The 21162-nt window shown below is 36.7% G+C and overlaps 1 protein-coding gene across 2 annotated transcripts in view; it reads left to right on the top strand.

The window, feature by feature from the left end:
• The first annotated feature begins 1914 nt into the window (after positions 1–1914).
• The window catches only part of COG6 (component of oligomeric golgi complex 6), an 81514-nt gene continuing 62266 nt past the window's right edge, over positions 1915–21162 (top strand). For both annotated transcript variants that reach the window (XM_046664475.1, XM_046664476.1), the window contains exons 1-5: positions 1915–2111; positions 4835–4978; positions 8959–9030; positions 17521–17579; positions 20734–20845. In XM_046664475.1, the coding sequence (XP_046520431.1) occupies positions 1959–2111; positions 4835–4978; positions 8959–9030; positions 17521–17579; positions 20734–20845 (540 nt within the window). In that variant the 5' untranslated portion in view covers positions 1915–1958. The remainder of the gene's footprint in view (positions 2112–4834; positions 4979–8958; positions 9031–17520; positions 17580–20733; positions 20846–21162) is intronic.

Raw genomic sequence — 21162 nt, forward strand, 5'->3', positions numbered from 1 at the left:
CGTTCTTTCCTTCCTCCTGCCCTTCTTCTTTCCTGCCCTCCCTCCCTCCTTCCTTTCTTCCTGTTTCTTTAGTATTACAAACTGAGATGTTAGGAATATCTTTGTCCATATACTTTGGCATATTTGCATTACATCCATAGCAAATTCCTAGCAGTGTGAGTGCCATGTCATGAGGACGTTCAAACAGCCCTGTGGAGAGTGTATGACCTGTAAATTATATATCAACAAAGTTTTAAAAAATCTAATATAAATTAGTATTTTTATCACTTAAAAACTTTGTGTATTTACCTCCCCCCTCATTCCTTTTTAGAAACAGCTTTGAGATATAATTCAAATATCATACCATTCACCTATTTAAGGTGTACAGTTCAGAAGTTTTTAGTACATTCACAGAGTGGTACAACCATCACCACAATCTAGGTTTAGAACATTTTCATCATCCCCAAAACAAACTTGTACCCATGAGCTACCACTCCCTATTCTCTCCTTCCAAAAACCCCCTCCCCCAAGAACCACTAATCTACTTTCTATCACTATAGATTTACCTATTCTGGAGATTTCACAAAAATGAAATTGTACACTATGTGATCTTTTGTGACCCTCCTCACTTTGTGTCCTATCATTGCCATTTATTTTAATTGTATATATTTTTAAGCTCCATAAGACATTACATTATTGTTTCACACAGTTGAAATTTATTTAGGTGTACACACTTATGCACACCTTGATATTTTAATTTTGGTCACGTTGAATTTGAATGTATATATTAAACATAAACGGTATCTTTACAATCTTAAGTCTTCCTGTTAAGAAGTACAATATATCTTTTCATTTACTTAAGTTTGATGTTTCCCCAGTAATACTTCAAAGTCTGCTTTGTCTAGGGTCTGTGTATTTCTTGTCGAAATCCTACTTCGATATTGTGTTTTTTCGGCCTTTTCTTTTTCTTTTTGCTAGTTGACCCCTCTCTTCTTTACTTACTAGAACAGAGATGAGTAATTTTGTCAGAACTTTCTTCATATATATATATACACGCAAAATGAGGCAAATTAAGGACAAAAGCTAAATGGTTAATGTTTCAGAAAAATAATTCACAAGAGGTTCAGAGATTTTATCATGATCCAAATTTTAAAAAGTGAGAAAAGAAAGAAAAAAATAACGATGTTTGTCACTAGACCCTCCTGAACTTTACTTCTCATCTTGTTACTCCTTCCGTTTCCTTGCTCTACAGCGACACTGGCTTTGGCCACTCTGTGGAACAGCCACGTTCCTTCTTGTCTTTCTCCTACCTGGCAATGATTTCACCCCATGTTTCAGATTCTCCTTCAAGTCTCAGTTTAGACGTCAACTCCTTCCCAGACCTTCCTGGGTGAAGTAGGTCCCTCCCTCCGTCACTCTCTTTCTCTCTACTTCATTTCCTTATGAGCACTCACCACAATCTGATAACATTTATTAACTCTTTTGTCTGAGGCAGGTAATATAGGTCCCCCAGTGCCTACCACAGTACCTGGCGCATAATAGGCGTTCAATGAATACAAACAACCCCCAATTCCCTTAAAGTGAATTTAATTAGAATTAACTTTTATTGAACGTACATGCCAGGCACAGGTCTTGGTGTATTTTATGCTTAGCTCAAACATTCACAGATTCAGGATTCCGAAATCCTTTTAATCCCATACATCTTAATCGCCAAACTAGAAATCCGATTCCAATTTCGGACCGCTTGGCGAATTCGCGTACCAGTCGTTCCCTCCGGCCCTGCGGTCCTGCCCCTCCTCCCCTCACTCCTCCCCCACCTCGCGCTTCTGCGAGCCTGGCTGGATGGCTGTCCCGGCAGAGCCTTCCGAGGGCGCATGCGCGGCACGCTGCGCACATGCGCACTACGCGCGCTGCCGGCGTGGGTCCCAGCTGGGGGCTGAGGTGGCCGCAGAGGAGCCGGGGGCGGGGCTGGCGGCGCCATGGCCGAGGGCAGCGGGGAAGTAGTCGCAGTGCCCCCGTCCGGGGCTGCCAACGGCCTCAGCAATGGGGCAGGTGGCACATCGGCGCAGAGCAGCAACCCGCTGTCGCGGAAGCTGCATAAGATCCTGGAGACGCGGCTGGACAACGACAAGGTAACCGGGGCTGGCGGGGCCGAGCACTGCCCGGGGCGGTCTGTGCCGGACCCACCACGGTATCCCTCGTCCCCGCCGCGCAGGGCACCCCAGGCCCGCGGGACCCACTGCTCTGCCGGCGCGGGGCGGGTGAGAAGGGGAGGCCGAGGGGCCCTTGGGAAAGCGAGGAGGTTTTCTGGGTGTTACCCCTGTTTCAAAAGGTTCCTCAAAAACTCTGGATCCCGGAGGCAGATGGTGGCATCGCCCCATCGCGGAGGCATTCGAGGGTCTGAGCAGGCAGAGAGGAGAGGAGAGGAGAGCACGGGGCAGATGCAAGGAGCAAGAAACAGATGCAAAGGAGCAAATTACCAGATAAGGCAACGCGAATCGGGGGTTAGGAGGACAGGAGAACAGGGCGCGGCATAGTTGAGCATTTCCTTTGACAAGTGCCAGCGGCTAAAATAATTGGCAGCGCAAAAGAATACTGCCTGCTTTTGGCTCAGATGGAATAGTATCTACTAGTTTCTGTTGTTTGCTAAGCACTGCGTATGATTTGTGGGCTTTAGAAGGTAAACTGTCCACATGCTCTCCCAAGTACCTCCTGAAACTTAGATTGCACTTTCCAGCGCCCGTCGTAGCCGGTTCTCTCTTCTCCATCACCGAGTCGCTGGGTAAATCGGTCATGCCAGTGTAGCATAAAGAAAAAGTATGTAGAAGTGAGAGCTTTACAGATAAATTTGTAGGTAACTGAAAATAAGCTGTCAATGAGAATTTGACTCCAGTCTGTAAAAAAATAACATCATAAAGTGATTAAGAAAGACAAGCTCTGGGGCCACCACTTATTAGATAAAACCACCACATTGCTGCATTATGGTTTAAGTAAGTCGCTTAACTTCTGTCAGCTTGTGTTTCATCATTTCTAAATTGGGAGTACTGCTAGCAACTTTCTCAGGATTGTTGTGAAGGTTCAGTGAGAGAATCCGGGGAAAGTACTCAACCCGGCACTTACTGTTTCTTATTAAGTGTTAATTTTATCATACAGTTAAGTGTTTAAAGTATCTATTATTGACATTTATTATCTCTTTAAGGCAGCTACTGGATGCTTTCATAAATTAACATTATGTCCTTTTTACTCATGAGAAAAATGAGGTTTGGAGAGCATGGAACTAGGTTAAGTCGTATAACCAGTAACTGGTGGAGTTAGTTGCACCTAAGTCTATGTGATTTTTGTTCATTCACCATTTCCTGACTACTTTTTTTGAGCCAGGCACTAGGACATTTCAAGGCTGCAGTCGAAAGAAACAGCTTTATTTTGTGGGTTTTTTTCTTTTTGGTATAATAATTATTTGTAGTTGTACAGGTATTTTTGCTCTAAGTATTAAATTGAGTTTTAATAGCTTTACTGTTTTTATCAATACATCCAATATTTCAGAATAACATTGTAACCAAAACATGGACAGGTAAGCCTGTTAGAATACTGGTTAGTTCAGATGTAAGAACTTATATTTGCAGGAGTTAGGGTACTGTTGGATATCCTGGGCTTGGTCCTCTGCCCTGTCTCCTCTATCCATATTCTCTGTAGGAGAACCTCTTGCTTTCATGGTTTTAAATAGCAAAAAGCGTGATGATTCTCACATTTATAACCCTGCCTGACATCTCTCCTGAGCTCCAGATTTATACCATCACTTGTCTATAGGACACCTCGAAATGGATACCTGATGGACATTATGAAAATTTAACATGGCCAGAACTTTTGATTTTTCTCCAAGCTGATCCTGCCCCTACTGTTACTAAAGAAAAGCCCATTTACCCATGTAGGCAAGAAGTGTATCAGTAATTTTTGTCCTGTCGTGTTTTTCACATCCCACATCCAATCCATTAACAAATCCTAGAGACTCTTAACTTGAAAAAAATTTTTTTGAAATGTTTTTTTTTCATTTCATCTGCAATGCTATGGTCTTGGTCTAAGCCACTGTCAAATCTTGCTTGGCTCCTTTTACTTTCTTCCTACCTGCTTCCTTTCTTGTCCCTTCCACCATCCATTCTCCTCACAAAGTTGCAATAAACTTTTAAACATATAAAGCATATTACATTACTCCTTTGCTTAAAACCTTTAGTAGTTTCCCACAGTGTTAGTCACACTGGCCTGCTGTTGTAGGGGCTTAGTACTCATGGCTTCATCTGCCTGTGGAAGGCTTTGCCCCCATGGGTGCCTCTTTCCTACCACTCTGGCCTCCGTTCAAAAGTCATCTCAGAGAGGCCTTCCTCTCTAAGTTCCTTTAAGTTCTGCTCCCAGTTACTCAGTTCCTGGCCCAGAGGCTACCAGTGGTACTTACTTCTTATATATATTCTTCCAAAGATAGTTTATGGATTCACATATTGCATGTATGTAAGTACATAAAGATTTGTGTAAGTACATAAAGAATTTCTACCTTTTAAAAATAGATGTATCATAATTCCTTTAGCCAATCTTCTTTAGATGAACATTAAGGTTATTTCCAATCTTTGCAATTCCAAAAAATTCCACAGTGAATAACCTTGTATATATGCCACAATACACGAGTAAGTATGTCCTTATTGTGTTCCAGAAATAAGCTTACTGTTCAGTAATGTGAAGGTCATCCAGTATTTTTTGAATTGTTTAATGGAAACAAATTATTTGAAAATGGTTTAAGTTTTGACTTGAGAGTAGGAAAACATTTGAAAGTTGGTCCAATAATTTTCTTCTATTATCACTTCTGTAGGAGATGTTGGAAGCTCTCAAGGCACTTTCAAGCTTTTTTGTTGAAAATAGTTTGCGGACTCGAAGAAATTTACGTGGAGATATTGAACGCAGAAGTTTAGCCATCAATGAAGAATTTGTAAGCATTTTCAAGGAAGTGAAGGAAGTATGTAAACTCTCTTCATTTGGTATTTGTTGAGAATTTACTATCTACCTGGCTCTGTGCGAAGTGTTTTTATGGATTAGGTTGACATATTTGCTGTTCATGTACCATGTTCAAATAGAAAATGTAACTACTTCTCCAGAAGCATCTAGGTCTTTTGTAGATTAGTGTGATTTCTGTGTCTGTGACCTCCAATGATGTGGCTTCTTAGAAAGTTATAACATTTGTTCTAGGATATTCTCTTAGGAATTTTAGCTTTTTTAAACAAAACAAAAAAACATTTCTCTGAATGTTTTTCCAGTAGACATATTCCCTCATTGAATAAACCTCTGTTGGATAACCACTTCTCCATTGGAAATTAAGATTGAGTTACTTTGCTGCATGCTAAATTATGAAATTTTCAGATTAGTTAAGATCAATACTTCAATACGCAAATAATGATTCGTCATACTTGAGTGAGCAGTCTACTCACCATAGGGTAAAAATGAATTTTATTTTTTATGCTATATTTTATTTATTGTGTAATATATTGTTAACTATGTTAATATTTCTCTGTGAGTTGTATTGAGTTATACGTGGTTTCAATGAGTCCTTAATAAAAACAGATTATTTTTAACCCAGTTTAGTAGGATTTCATTGACTGAAGGCTAATAATCTTAAAGATTGAAAGAAAAGTTTAGTAGTATTCATAAAAACAGGAAAAGTTAGTAGCAATGAGCACATCCAGATTGTGATCTCCAAACACCACCGTTTCCCACTGAAAGGAACAATCTTATCAGGACCAGAAAGCAAGCAAGCTAGCTAAGACTATTGGGAAGGTATCACAAAGACTGGAGCTAACTTCAAGAGGCTTCTACTGGCCAAAGATAGGACGGTTTGAGCATCAATAAGAATAACTCAGTGGACTGAAACACATCAAAAATGTTTAAGTCATGAAGACATAATGATACTAAAAACAAACAGAACCTTCATTAGTTATCTTTGGTGGATATAAGGGAACCAACTTGTTACTTTGAGAACTGCTAAATAAAAGGAAAGAGTCAAGCATTTATCCTGTGTGTTGTACCAACTACATACAGTTGTTGAGGGGAGACTTTTCCTTAGAGGAATATTCCATCTCATAAAGGAAGAAGAAATGATAGAAGATTCTGCAGCCACTCTTGAATTTATGGATCTAGCTCAAGGTTTTTCAACCTTGGCAGTGTTGACATTTTGGGCCAGATAATTGTTGGGACTGTCTTCTGCAGTGTGGAATGTTTAGCAGCACCCCTAGCCTCTTCCCACTAGATGCCAATAGCCCCACTTTTTCCCTAGTTGTTCCAACCAAAAATGTCTCTAGACATTGCCAAATGCCCCCTTAGGGGGCAAAATTGCCTGATTGAAAACCACTGATCTAGCCATTGGCCTTCACTAGCTGCTAAGCTCACAAAAAGAGGAACAACCATATATGTGACTTTTAATTAGGTATACAACACCACCTATGAAGAATTCTTGCGAGAAATTTGAATCAGAGTATAATCAAGCTTTTAGATCCAACTGCCAGTTTATAGGAAGTCCTGGGGACAGAGGAGTATGTTAACACCGTGAAGATGCAGTCAGCAAAATCTGGAATATTGAGAACTGTACTGGCAAATGAACTGGTTTCTTTAACAAGTAAATTGTTAGACAAAGAAAAAGAAATAGTGAGGAGTGAGAATCTATAGATTAAAAAAAGAAGAGAAATATCAACCAATTACTATTTGTGAATCATATTTGATTGCTGATTTGAACAAGTTATTAAAAAAATGAGACAATTGGGGACATTTGAACACTGACTAAATATTTGGTATTAAGAGATGGTTGTTAAATGTTTAGATGCATATAATGGCATTATGGGGTTTTTTTGGAGTTCTCTTAGAGGTGGATACTGATATGTTTATGAGTGAAATGATATAATATCTGAAATTCAGAATAATTCAGTTTGTCAGATGGGGGAAGGGAGCTCCCTTCTTTCAAAAAGTGGATGGGGAGAAAGGTAGAAAGCAGGCAGTGAGAGAGATGGAACAAGAGTGGTCACGAGTTTATAATTGTTGAAGCCAGGTGATCTGTACATAGGCGTTCCTGTTATCTCAGCTTCTGAAAATTTTCCATAATAAAAAGTTTTTAAAAAGTTTTATTATACTCCAGTTATATTTCACAGTCTAGAATTTTATTTAATTGGGGAAAAAAGGAAGACAGTTACCCTAAGTTCAAATGAAGACTTTAAATTAAAGGCCCTTGAATTACAATTTAATAAATCTCTGCATTTAAGTCATATATTAAGGGGTGTAATTTCTGTTATTTTACAAATCAAATCCATTTACTGTATTATGATAGTAAAGTAAGTATTAGGAGTAGTTATTCTTGACCAGGCTGCCTGATAATGTCATAGTGCTCTTCTTACTAGATTATACTGTGAAATTTAAGGGAATGATGATATTAGTTAGTTTTATGTATCTGCTATTGTGGATATTAATTGATATATTGAAATCATGGTGCTTTTACTGTTCACCTCAAAGCAGTTTAGGACTTAGTTTAATAATTTGATTTACATCATATTTATAGTAAAATAGAGAGAGTAACATTTGAAAATATCTGGTGCTATGATTTTTATAATTCAAAGTACTTTATAAACAGAAGGGAAAAAATCTTTATTTTAGAACTAAGATTTATGCTCATATTCTTATCTGTGATTTCCCGCTCTGGTTCATACTCACATTTTGTTATAGCTCTGCTTAACTGCTTTCTTATCTCTTGCCCTGTGATGGGCCATCCATTCATAAAGCTGTCATGTTTCTCTGAAGGTCTGGGCATTGTGTTGAACGGGATTACAGTAAGACCCTGTGTACCACGGAAACTTTCCTTCCTCGCATATCTTTCTGTTGTGTGACACGAAGTGAATTGGGAAAAAGAAGATAATAGTGCCATTGGAAGCTAAAAGTGATTTTGTAATACTGTATTTTCGTATAAGAGATTGGTTCAGTGAAGTCTAGAGAATGGTTTTGTAAAGAGTGTAGAGCCTGGGAGACCTCTAGAAGACCTTATTTTATCACTCCATGGAAGAGAGAGCAATTGACCTGAACTAAAGTAGTAGCTGTTTGGGTAGTAAAAAAGAAATGGAGAAGATGTATATATTAGGGGTATAAATGATAGGACTTAATGACCAGTTAAATTCATACTTATGTGGAAGGGACTGGAGGTGAAAATACATAGGGAGAGAGTGTTACTGAGAAAATTATTGGATTTTTGATATGATCTAACATGTGGTGACTTTCAGCAAGATAGGAAGAGGCACTATTGTTAGTTTATTGAGTTTTCAAATTTCCTTGTTTTTATTAATTAAAAGCTGCAAATCATTATATAAAAGTTTGGTAAGATCAGAAATAGAAAGAACAATTACTTATGATCCTAGCACATATATATGTATTTTTCTAAAAAATGGGGATGTTATATGTATTGTTTTATAACACTTTTTTTTACCTTACAATAGACATCTTTCCATGTGGATAAACATATGTGTACACACCCACACATGCATATAGGCACACACATCATCCTTAATGTATGCACAGATTTCCATTGTGTGGTTGGAAATGTTTCACATTTTCCGTTTGTTTTAGGCAGCTCTGTGTTATTCATCCTTGTGTATATACTGTTGCAAACTCATCTGTTTAAATTTTTTAGAATAAATTCTTAGTATTATAATTTTTGAATAAAGAAGTATTAATATTATTAATCAATTTGCCATTTCCTATTACACCCTCTAAAAAGAATATATTAGTTTCTTTACGTCTTTTCTAACACTAGATGTTATTCTTTTTAATCATTTCCAGTCTTAAATATGGGATCTTTTGTCATGCTTTGGCAAAAAAAAAAATCATGGGATGAAAATAAGGTTTTGGCTAACAGAAGAGAAATTTATTTGATGATATATATAATGTTTGATGTTTCTTTCTCCTTTTCAGGAACTTGAAAGCATAAATGAAGATGTTCAAGCAATGAGCAACTGTTGTCAAGATATGACAAGTCGCCTACAGGTACCATATAATGGCTGGATTTTAGCATAGTTCCTGGTACAAAGTAAGCTTTCAAAAATTGTTAGGTCTACAAAATGTATGGATATCTAATACATCATGCCCTTTGGGAAGTTTGAATATAAATAGTATGCTTATTTTTTAAATTTATTTTATTGAGGTCATATAGTTTATAACATTGTGAAATTTCACTTATACTTTGTTAGTTACCATGTATACGTGCCCCTTTACTTCTTATGCCCAACCCCCTTCCCCTTTGGTAACCACTAATGTTTTCCATTTGTCCACATGTTTGTTTATGTTTCATGTGTGAGTGAAATGATACAGTGTTTCTCTTTGTCTGGCTTATTTCACTTAGCATAATGCCCTCAAGGTCCATCAGTGTTGTTGCAAATGGGCCGATTTTTTTTTTTTTTTTGAGGAAGATTAGCCCTGAGCTAACTGCTGCCACCAATCCTCCTCTTTTTGCTGAGGAAGACTGGCCCTGAAGTAACATCCTTGCCCATCTTCCTCTACTTTATATGTGGGACACCTGCCACAGCATGGCTTGACAAATGGTGTGTAGGTCCGCACCCAGGATCCGAACTGGCAAACCCCAGGCCACCGAAGCAGAACATGTGAACTTAACTGCTGGACCACTGGGCTGACCCTGATTTTGTCTTTTTTAATGACTGACTAGTATTCCATTGTATATATATACCACATCTTCTTTATCTGTTCGTCAATTGTTGGGCACTTGGATTGCTACCATCTTGGCTATTGTGGATAATGCTGCAGTGAACATAGGGGTGCATAAGGCTCTTCGTATTGTTGATTTCATGTTCTTTAGATAAATACCCAGTAGTGGGATAGCTGAGTCATATGGTATTTCTATTCTAATTTTTTGAGAAATATCCGTACTATTTTCATAGTGGCTGTACCAGTTTGCATTCCCGCCAGTAGTGTATGAGTATTCCCTTTTCTCCGCATCCTCTCCAACATTTGTTTTTTGTCTTGGTAATTATGGCCATTCTAACAAGAGTAATGTGATACCTCATTGGAGTTTGATTTGCATTTCCCTTGTCATTAGTGATGTTGAACTTCTTTTCATGTGTCTGTTGGCCATCTGTATCTCTTCTTTGGAAAAATGTCTGTTCAGATCCTCTGCCCATTTTTCTTTTCTTTGTTTTTTGGTGGGGAAGATTGGCCCTGAGCTAACAGCTGTTGCCAGTCTTCCTGTTTTTGCTTGAGGAAGATTGTTGCCAAGCTAACATCTGTGCCGGTCTTCCTCTGTTTTGTATGTGGGATGCTGCTACAGCATGGTTTGATGTGTGGTGTAGGTCCATGCCCTGGATCTTAACCAGCGAACCCTGGGCCACCGAAGTGGAGTGTGCAAACTTAACCACTACACCACTGGGCTGGCCCCCCCCACCCCATTTTTTTGATCAAGTTGTTTGTTTTTTTGTTGTTTAGTTGTATGAGTTCTTTATATATTTTGGAGATTAACCACTTGGGTATACGATTTGTAAATACTTTCTCCCAGTTGGTGAGTTGTCTTTTCATTTTGTTCCTGGTTTCCTTTGCTTTGCAGAAGCTCTTTAGTCTGATGTAGTCCCACATGTTTGTTTTTCTTTTGTTTCCCTTGCCTGAGTAGACATGGTATTCAAAAAGATGTTTCTAAGACCGATGTCAAAGAGTGTACTGCCTGTATTCTCTTCTAGGGGTTTTATGGTTTCACATCTTAACTTCAAGTCTTTAATCCATTTTGAGTTGATTTTTATGTATGGCAAAAGATAATTGTCTGCTTTCACTCTTGTTTGCCATTTGCTTGGAGTATCATCTTGTATGCCTTCACTCTGAGCCTGTGTTTGTCTTTAGAGGAGAGATGTGTTTCCTGGAGGCAGCATGTTGTTGGGTCTTGTTTTTTAATCCATCCAGCCACTCTGTGTCTTTTGATTGGCGGATTCAATCCATTTATGTTTAGAGTGGTTATTGATATACAAGGACTTAATATTCGTTTTATCGCTTATTTTCCAGTTGTTCTGTATTTCTCTTGTTTCTCGTTCCACGTATTTCAGACTGCCAATTCAGTTTGGTGGTTCTCTATGATGGTTTTCTCAGTTTTCTCTTTATTTATCATTTGTGTCTCTGTTCTGATTTTTTTTAGTAGTTACCATAATGTATCTATAAAAGATCTCATAGATGAGATAATCCATTTTCTGGTAGCCTCTTATTTCCTTAGTCTAAGCAGGTTCCATCCTGTGCCTCTTCTGTAAGTTATTGTTGTCACAACTTACTCTGTTTTTGTTTTTTTTTTTTGAGGAAGATTAGCCCTGAGGTAACATCTGCTGCCAATCCTCCTCTTTTTGCTGAGGAAGACTGGATCTGAGCTAACATCTGTGCCCATCTTCCTCTACTTTATATATGGGACGCCTGCTACAGCATGGCTTGCCAAGTGGTGCGTAGGTCTGCACCCAGCATCCGAACTGGTGAACCCCAAGCCACCAAAGCGGAACGTGTGAACTTAACTGCTGTGCCACTGGGCTGGCCCCAGCTTATTCTGTTTTGTGTTGTATTTGTGATTAAAATGAAGTGATTATAGTTATTTTTGATGTTTTTCCCTCCCTTTATCTTTAATGTTATAATATAAGTGTTTGCTAACCTGTTCTGATAGAGAGCTGTGATTTTTTGATTTTGTCTGTCTTTTCATCTCCTTGTTCAATGAGGCCCTTCCTGATCATTTCTTGTAGGGGATGTCTTCTGGCAATGAACTACCTCAGCTTTTGTTTACCTGGGAAAGTTTTTATTTCTCCTCGATATCTGAAGGATATTTTCACTGCATAGAGTATTCTTGGCTGAAAGCTTTTGTCTTTCAGAATTTTAAGTCTGTCATTTTACTGTCCTAGACTGTAAGGTTTGTGATGAGAAATCCACTGAAAGTCTGATAGGGCTCCTTTGTAAGTTATTTTCTTCTGCCTTGCTGCCCTTAGTCTTATTTCTTTGTCATTGTCTTTTGCCAGTTTTACTAATATATGCCTTGGAGAAGGTCTTTTTACATTGATGTAATTAGGTGTTTTATTGGCTTCATTTACGTGTAATTCCAGCACTTTCTCCAGGTTTGGGACATTCTTAGCTATTATTTCTTTAAACAATCTCTCCACTCCTTTCTCCCTCTGGAATACCTATAATCCTTACGTTGCATTTATTAATTGAGTCAGCTATTTCTCAGAGAATTTCTTCATTTCTTTCTAATCTTAGTTCTCTCTCCTCCTCCATCTGAAGCATTTCTATATTTCTCTCCTCTAAATTACTAATTTTGTTCTCTGTGATATCAGCTCTCTTACTTATAGATTCCAGATTTTTCTTTATCTCATCCATTGTGATTTCCAACTGCAACATTTCTGATTGGGTTTTTTTAATAGTTTCAACCTCTTTTGTGATGCATTCCCTCTGTTTGTTAATTTCTTCCTGATTTCATTGAACCATCATCATCAGTTTTCTTGTAACTTGTCGAGTTTCTTTATGACAACTATTTTTCATTCTGTGTCATTTAGATTGTAAACTTCTGTGACTTCCAGATTGATTTCTGGGTACTTATCATTTTCCTTCTGGTCTGGAGTGTTAATATACCTTTTCATGTTATTTGATGGGATTAACTTGTGCCATTGCATAGTGGTAGTATCTGGTCACAGATTCTACCTCTTGCCACTAGGAGGGACATGAGCTGTGTATTCTGAGCCCGCCACAATCCCTGGCAGCTGTGCCTGTCCTTTGGAAGCTGTGCTGATCAGGGCCTGTCTGTGTTTGCCTGCTGGCCATCGCTGCTTTACACATGTAGGTGCACAGTTACTCTAGTGGGAGTCCCCTGCTCTAGGCGATTGGCCGAGCTGGTGCATCAGGTGGGAGGGGGCTTGAGGGGTGCTTTCTTTTGTGGGCATGATCCCAGGGGCACTCCCACTCTGCCCTTACTGTCTGCTCTACTGGGCTGCTCCGCTTGGTGAAGATGCCCCTGCGATTGCTTAGCCTCCTTGGTGTTGAGTGTTCCCACAGGCTGGGAGTCAGCTTCAAGAGCAAAGGTGTTCCCATGGAGGGCTGCCCTTTCCCCGTTCTCCTCTCAGAATCACGTGCCAGCTGCTGCACAGAGTCCCACACCCTAGGCCATTGCCGTTGGGGGCCGGGGCCAGAGCTCCCTTACCTCCTTCCACTGCCTCCCGGGTGGGTCCAGCACCTCCACCTTCAGATGTATAGCTGTGTGGGTCTCTCAGGTGTCTGTTGTGTTGTATGAATGTCCTCTGTTGGTTTATGAGTGTCCTTTTTGTTTTATCAGCGAGAGACTAAGGGAAAAGCTCACTCCATCATGATGCTGATGTCACTCTCTGCTTCTTATTTTTTTAACTATTAATGTCTGTGTTTCTTTGGGTGATGGTTTACTAATATTGTTCAGTTAACTCCAGAAGCCTTTATTGTTTGATCTAGCCAGATTGAAGAGCTAACTGTGTAGAATTTTGATAAACCTTTTAATACCGTGATAATCTCTTAAGTCCAGCAGAAATGAATTCCTTAGTATAAAGGCTTAGGAATAAGTCCAATCTAAAGCTATGCCTGGTAAAAACCCAGCTTAATTGTGATTCATACTCAGCCTAAAAAAAAAATCTCAGGAAAATATTGTAATTTCACATCTGTTTATTAAAGCCTTTCTAAAACCTCTAGTTTGGCTGCAGAGTTAGCACTTAACCTAATTACCCTCAGTCATGTAATTGGAATAGTGAATAGAATAGCTTCCTCCTAAAAGTCAATAATGCTTATGTCTCCTGCTTCACAATTTATTCCAAACTTTTACCTCTAAGGTTCTCCTGGAACTGTTGACTAGGAGAATCATTAATCTATGCATATTCCACAAATTAATTGTAGGCTACTTGCATGATCTGACTGCAGAACTGATCAATTTCCTGTTTCTCTAAAATTTTAATTTTCCTATCTTGTGTAAATTTTTATATTCTTACTAGTATATAAAATATTACTGGCCTACTTATTTTCCAATCTTTAGATCTTTGTTAATTATACAATTCTTAAATAATTGTATAATCTTTACTAATATTGTCCTTTCACATTTTTTGCATGTTACTTTTGTTGCTAAGTAATTGATTTTAACTATTTTTTTTTGAGAACAGTTTTTTTTTTTTACTGAGTTCATAATAGTTTACATCAATGTGAGATTTCAGTTGTACATTATTTCTTGACTATCACCACATAAGTGCTCCCCTTCACCACCACTGCCCCCCGACCCCCTTCCCCTGGTAATCACTGATTTGTTTTGTTTGTCCATGTGTTTGGTTGTATTCTATATATGAGTGAAATCATCTGGTGTTTGTCTTTCTCAGTCTGGCTTATTTTGCTTAGCATAATTCCCTCTAGGTCCTTCTGTGTTATTGCAAATGGGATGAATTTGTCTTTTTTTCTGGCTGAGTAGTATTCCATTGTATATATAAACCACATCTTCTTTATCCAATCATCAGTCAATGGGCACTTGGATTGTCTCCATGTCTTGGCTATTGTGAATAGTGCTGCAGTGAACATAGGGGTGCATATGTTACTTTGGATCGTTGACTTCAAATTGTTTGGGTAGATACCAAGTGGGATAGCTGGGTCATATGGTAGTTCTATTTTTAGCTTTTTGAGGAATCTCCATACTGTTTTCCATAGTGGCTGCACCAGTTTGCATTCCTACCAGCAGTGTGTGAGTGTTCCCTTCTCTCCACACCCTCTCCAACATTTGTTATTTTTAGGATTTTGACTGTTCTTTTTCTTTAACTTTATTTTTCTCATCTTCCAGCTTTTATGATTTAATACCTTTTCCCAAACAATAGTCTATGAAGTTTTCTATATTATTCTCTTGTATTTATTTTGTAATACTAATTTTACATTTTGTGTTATTTGGGATTACTCAATTTCCTCTGTTCTTAAGATGGTAGTACCTCTTATTGTATAATTCTTATCCTTAATTATATTTTTATTTTTCTATCATACCTGTTTTTAAATGTAAAAAGATCAAAGTATTTTTGCTCTTCTTGCTATTTTCAAAACAGTTGGTAGGAAATAAAAAATGTCATCTATTTTGTCTGTTGTATTTTCTTTGCACCCCTCAATCCTGCTTTTTTCCTGTAATGACAGGGCTTTCTTTTCCAATCAACTTTATTGAGGAATAATTTATGTACAACAATAAACTGCATCCACTGGAAGTATACGGTCAATACATTTTGACAGTTTTATACACCTATGAAACAACCACCATAATCCAAATATAGAACATTTTCATCACTTGCAAAAGATTCCCTCCTAGCTTTTTAGAATATTTAAAAGTATTTTATGCTACCTGTTGTTTATCTTCAGTTTTGATTCTTAGATTAGTATGGATTAGATCCATGATTTTGAAAGGTTTGTTCATCCACTGGCACTAATTTATTTGAATATAGGTAATTGCAATCTTAATAGTACCCACTCCTGTCAACTCTGGAATAATGTTTTCAATTTGTTCATTCATAAAGAAAAGTATTTCTTGGAATGCTCCCCCCCCTTTATTATAGACTATTATAAGGACTAATTTAAGAAGTTTATTTTTTCTAAAATACTCTGCATTTGGGACAATTTAGAAGTTATTATTATGAGATATATTTAGAAATTTAATTGGCAATTTTTATATGCTATTGTTTATCCCTTTGACTGTGGTTTTGCTTGAATAAATTACATTTAGAAGTATGTTTTTATTATTTAATGAGAAATAATCATCCTTAACATTTAAGATAAATTGACTGGAAATTGTTTTAGGATAATAATCTTATTAGACTTTATTTCAGAATCCTTATCACAATTTATAAATGAATAGTCAGGAAATCCACAGAAATTCTTAATTGTGTAACATTGTACTCAAGTATCATATTTCAGTGATTAGTAGATGTTATTTGTAAGATATACCCTTAATAATGGCAGAGTAAAAAGAAGCTAGTAAGCGTTTTTTGATATTGCTTTTGTGAAGCATTCTTTTTTCACAGATTTTAAAATGTAAATATCTTTTAGAATTGAGGAAATACTATATTTAAAAAAATTGTACAAGGCAAAAATAAGGCTGGAAGTGGATCTTTAAAACAAAATGACTTTAGGAAAGATAAGCATCTGAAGAAATGTTTGGGTTTAAAGAGGAAATTACTGGATTTAAAGAGTAAAAATTTTAGAAGAGTACCATGGGAGCTGTCATGTTCAGCTCCATTCCTTAAAAGTTAGTGATCTGCTGAATTATCTAGGTTCAAATCTGTTTTCTTAAAAATATCTACTATTTGCTAGACATGTAATTTGGTTGCAAGGAACGCAGGCTCAAAAGAGCTTCATAGCTTCAGTAGAGATGGGGATGGGGCCCTGTTATTGACGGGATGTGCGTGAAGCAGTAAGACAGAACACTTCACTGACAATCTGAGAATTTGTCAGAAGATTAGGCCTCTAAGAACCCAGGACTTGTGCTTCTGGAAACATTAGCAGGTCTAGAAAGAAACATTAGCAGCAGAAGCTTGGCTCTTTATTATAGTGTTCCAGCATGAAAATGACTCAGTATCTTCATGTGTTTATTGTGGTATTCTCTCTTTAACAGACTGACCCTCCACTGTATGTGTTTTTGTCTACTTTATAATTTCTGCTTACTAGTGGCTTTATTTTTACGTAATTCTGGCTTGCCTAATGTCCCTTCAAGACGTGAATACCTTATCTCTGCCTCACGCCCACTGTTTCTTGTCTCATTGTTAACTGCCTTATGTTCGGGTCTTTGAGAGAGAAACTGATTGGCTACATTTGTCTTTTGTTTCAATACGCTTTGTAAATATTTGCCTAATATTTGGATAGATTACCTTTTCATCATGTTTTCACTCCTGATCCTTCCAGTTCTGGCTTTAAGGAGGGAGGATTGCTTAGTATGAAACTTGGTCAGGAACAGCCCTGTGTCCTTCAGATAGGGCTATCTCTAATCTTCACCAAAACCATATATGAGGGGTCGTTTGTATATTCCAACTCTCAAATTTTCATCTCCGTCTTTGGCCATTTCTTTCGAGTTCCAACTCAGCATTTCAGTGACTTAACTTACAGCTCCATTTAGAGGTCTCATGGTATCTCAACTCACATGTGCGTAACTGAAGTCATGCTCTTCATCCTTAACTTGCTCTTCCAGGGCTCTATTTCACTAAAAAGCATCATGAACTGTTAAATTTCTTAGTCAGCATCCTGATACCTTTTCGCTTCTTGTAAGCCTTAGCATTATGTGTGTATTGAGAACTCTGAGTGAGTTTCTCTTAGGAAAGGTATTGTATGAGCCTCGAAACATCTGTTTCAATTACTTGGGCCTTTTTTAAACTTTTGAGTTCTGGAGTGTGATCTCATTCGCTGTAAGTCTGAACTCCAGTAAGTAGTAATATTAGTTTTCTGAAATATAATCCAATTGAAATGTATTGATATGAGATATGTTTATAATTTTAGGCAGCAAAGGAACAGACTCAAGATTTAATAGTAAAAACCACTAAGCTTCAAGCTGAAAGGTAAGTTTTCCTTTATATAGTCACTTCTTCATTAATTTGGAGATTAAGTAGAAATAAAATTATAGATAACTCCAAATCAAAGTTAAAAGAAAATAATAAAAATCATGATTCAAAATTGATGTCGCATATAAGGTTTTAAACTATTATCCAAGAGTAAAATAAACATAAAGCAATACTTTAGTAACATTACACTTGATATTGGGATTGAGAGATTATTCCCTCTTTGGAGGTGGTGATGTGGTGTTTATTGTCTGCTGTGAAATTAAAAAATGATTGCTTTTTAAAATTTAGATGTTTTCAGATTTTCAGTAATTTTTTTTCATAATTATTGTGTCTTATTTTTTAGCTATGATTACTCCTCTCTGGTATAATAAAGAGTTAACGATATAAACTCTTCTTGTAGTAGTTTACAGATAGGTTTACTAATATTTGTTGACTGAGTAAATGTGTGAATGAAGGTGGGTACAATATGGATTCATGTATTGTAGTGTGAATTACAGTCTCTTATAATTAATTGTTGGTTTGATTGTCTCTTTTCCTACTACACTGTGTGCTCCTTGAGAACCATGACAATTTCTTATTCTCTTTTTGTATCTCCAGTGCCTACCCATTGTAGATTAAATAGTTTTTGAGTGAATGAATATGGAATGCAACTATTCTAATGTCAGGAGAGGAAGAGAAAATAAAACTGAAAAATAAGCATTGTATTGGAGCTGGTAATATATATAGGACTTTGCAGTATTAGAACACTGTGCTTCTGTTCATATATTCTCAAAACTATTTAAGCAAGGGTATGTTCGTTATTTTAGTAAGCCCATGAGAGTGAGTTGGACTGGTATGCTTTGGGTAGTGAAAATTTGTGACATCCTAGTATCCCAAGAGCTATAGATAGGATGTGCCGAGTGAACATTTGTGTGAATGTATTTTAGGAAAATTACATAGCAGAAATTATGATAACAGATTCCTGGGAGACAGAGTGTTGTTTCTCCATTTTTAAATATTACCTTTTCTTTTTAAGAAGAAACTTTGTTAAATAAGCAGTTGGCTTTAGAAATAGAAATTCTGTGGGCTTATTTGGATAACGTGATATTCATATTCAGACAACTGTGTAAAAGATAGAAATATTTTTCCAGCTGGGTTAGAAAGAGGTCAGTCATTGTGACAACTGATGCTCTACCAGGTAGCGTGTGATGTGGAATTGTCTTCACAGAAATGCAGCTTAGCATTTCCCCTTAATATTTAGTTGATAGTCAGTGATTACATGAACACATCTCAAATTCTCTAGAAGTTGTAATTTATAATCATCATTTATACGTTTATGTTAACATTTATTTCCTATAACTTTTATTTAGATATTAAAAACCCTCCAAAAGATACCATATTTCACTTGTGATGTGAGGTGAGGGCAAGCTCTGCATCATATTTAGCTTTTGTCACACAAGACTCTGGCTTTGGGCCTTTACACATGGTAGGTCCCCACTAATATTACTCAGTTGCACAAACCAAACCAAATCATTGAACCATCTAACAGTAACTTACTGCCAGAATGGTTGTGAAATTTTACCTGGAGAGAATATATATGGTGAAACGAAAGAGTAATATGATTTTAGAAATAGGTTAGAATTTATTCTGTCACTAATTTAAAAGTTGTCATCTTGAGATAGCAAACCCTTGTTTTAGCAGTGTGCCTATGTTAAACATATTTTTGGACTAAATCTTTTGTAGATTTAGAGCCTGTGATTCGAAGTCTTTATTTCATTCATCTGTCTTTAGATACAGTCAACCATATTATTTGGAATGAATTTTAATGATTAAGGGGTAAGAGCAAGATGGGTAATACTAGATTTGGTTAAAACAAAATGAGGCTATAAACTAAATGGATTAATTTTCCTCTGTGCCTAGTAAATTGACTCTAAAGATAGATCCAACAGAAGCACCAAAAAGGTTTTATTTGTATAGTCTCAAGGAATTTTATGAAGTTTTATAATTTAAGTACTGTATGATGATGATTGGAGTGTACTCTAAGAGTATAGAACAAAACCTGTTAAGATTAACGTCATTATCAGTAATAAGATGATTAAGGACATATGCCATTTGAATCTCTGTAGATTTAATTAAGTGATTTATGTTATCATTTGAGATAAACAGAACGTCACTGCCACCCGGAGGACTTTTCCTTTCTTCCTTTCTGTACTATTCAGCAGCAGCATTTGATTTTGTGAATTTAAAATCTCACAGTCCAAGAGTACAAACAAAGATGGCAGACACATTGTACTGTGTATACAAGTAATGTTAGTATTTATCTTTGTTCACTCTTATTTGAATATTGTTAGACTGTAGACTATTGCTGCTCTGTGAATACTAGTGAAACACTTACAATTGTATTTATATATCTTCACATGTAAGATCTAGGAGCCAGGAATGTTCAGTTTCTACCTAGGTAGTGTATATTTCTAACTTGCCTCTAGATGGTGAGCCTTTTCAGTCCTTCAGGTCCTTGCAGATTGTGTTCCAGGCTAGAGCGTGCCTTTTCCTAGTTGTCAGCTAGCCTAGATAGGCTGCATGCAGATATACTTCAAAACACTTTTTTATTACCATAATATGCAGAAAATTTGGGGAAGGTGAAGTGGAGAAGTGACTTTATGGATTTATGAGGAATTAGTAAATGAGTTCCTGACTTGTATTTCTAATGTAAAATAAAAAATAACAATAGATCTGATTTTTGGTTGTTGTGTACTTCATGTGAAGACTTCAAAGGGTTAGTATTTTTTAGTGACTGAGAAGAAATTAGTTGAAAATGATCATATTTCTCTCCTGTAAGATAAGCTTGTTATTACAAGGTAAACTATTCAAGTACATGTTAAGTGGCTGAGAATTTGTAATGTGGGGACCATTTGTGAACTTATTTCTTCTTTTGTGTGATCATTAACTCCTTTTACTGTGTTCAAGTATCTGAGATAGAACAGTATCAGCTAGTTTTATCACCTAACATCCCTGATTAGTTTCCAGTGTTTGAGGCAGAAATGAGGTTTGTGAAGATGTTGGGAGTCTTTCACGTTTGTTTTAAAATTATGTCAGAGAGGTAGGTTGTTTTAGAGCTATGCAAATGCATAGCGTGCTTGATTTTTATTTTTTCTTTTTATTGTTATTGTAGTCAAAGGTTAGAAATAAGAGCACAAGTTGCTGATGCCTTCTTATCCAAGTTCCAACTGACTTCTGATGAAATGAGTCTTCTCCGAGGTACAAGAGAAGGACCTATTACTGAGGTATCTTGCTTTTGTTATAATCATTTAAAACATAACAGTTACAGATGTTATAGAGAAATCTTTTTTTTTAAGGTTTTATTTTCCCATCTGAAAAAAAAGTTTGAAAATATTTTTAAATTTGAAAATTAAAATGTATATTTTAAATTATCTTATTTTTTGTTTTTCAAAGCAGTACATGTATTTTTTTTTTTATATAAGTCAAAGAGTACAACAAGGCTTATAAAGAAAACCTACATCACCTTTTCCACTCTTAAGTCCTTCGTCAACCATTTTCAACTTTGTTGATTGCTTCTTTTGTAAAGTCTGTATTCTACATC

The sequence above is a fragment of the Equus quagga genome, chromosome 6 (genome assembly GCF_021613505.1).
Source record: "Equus quagga isolate Etosha38 chromosome 6, UCLA_HA_Equagga_1.0, whole genome shotgun sequence".
NCBI lineage: Eukaryota > Metazoa > Chordata > Mammalia > Perissodactyla > Equidae > Equus > Equus quagga.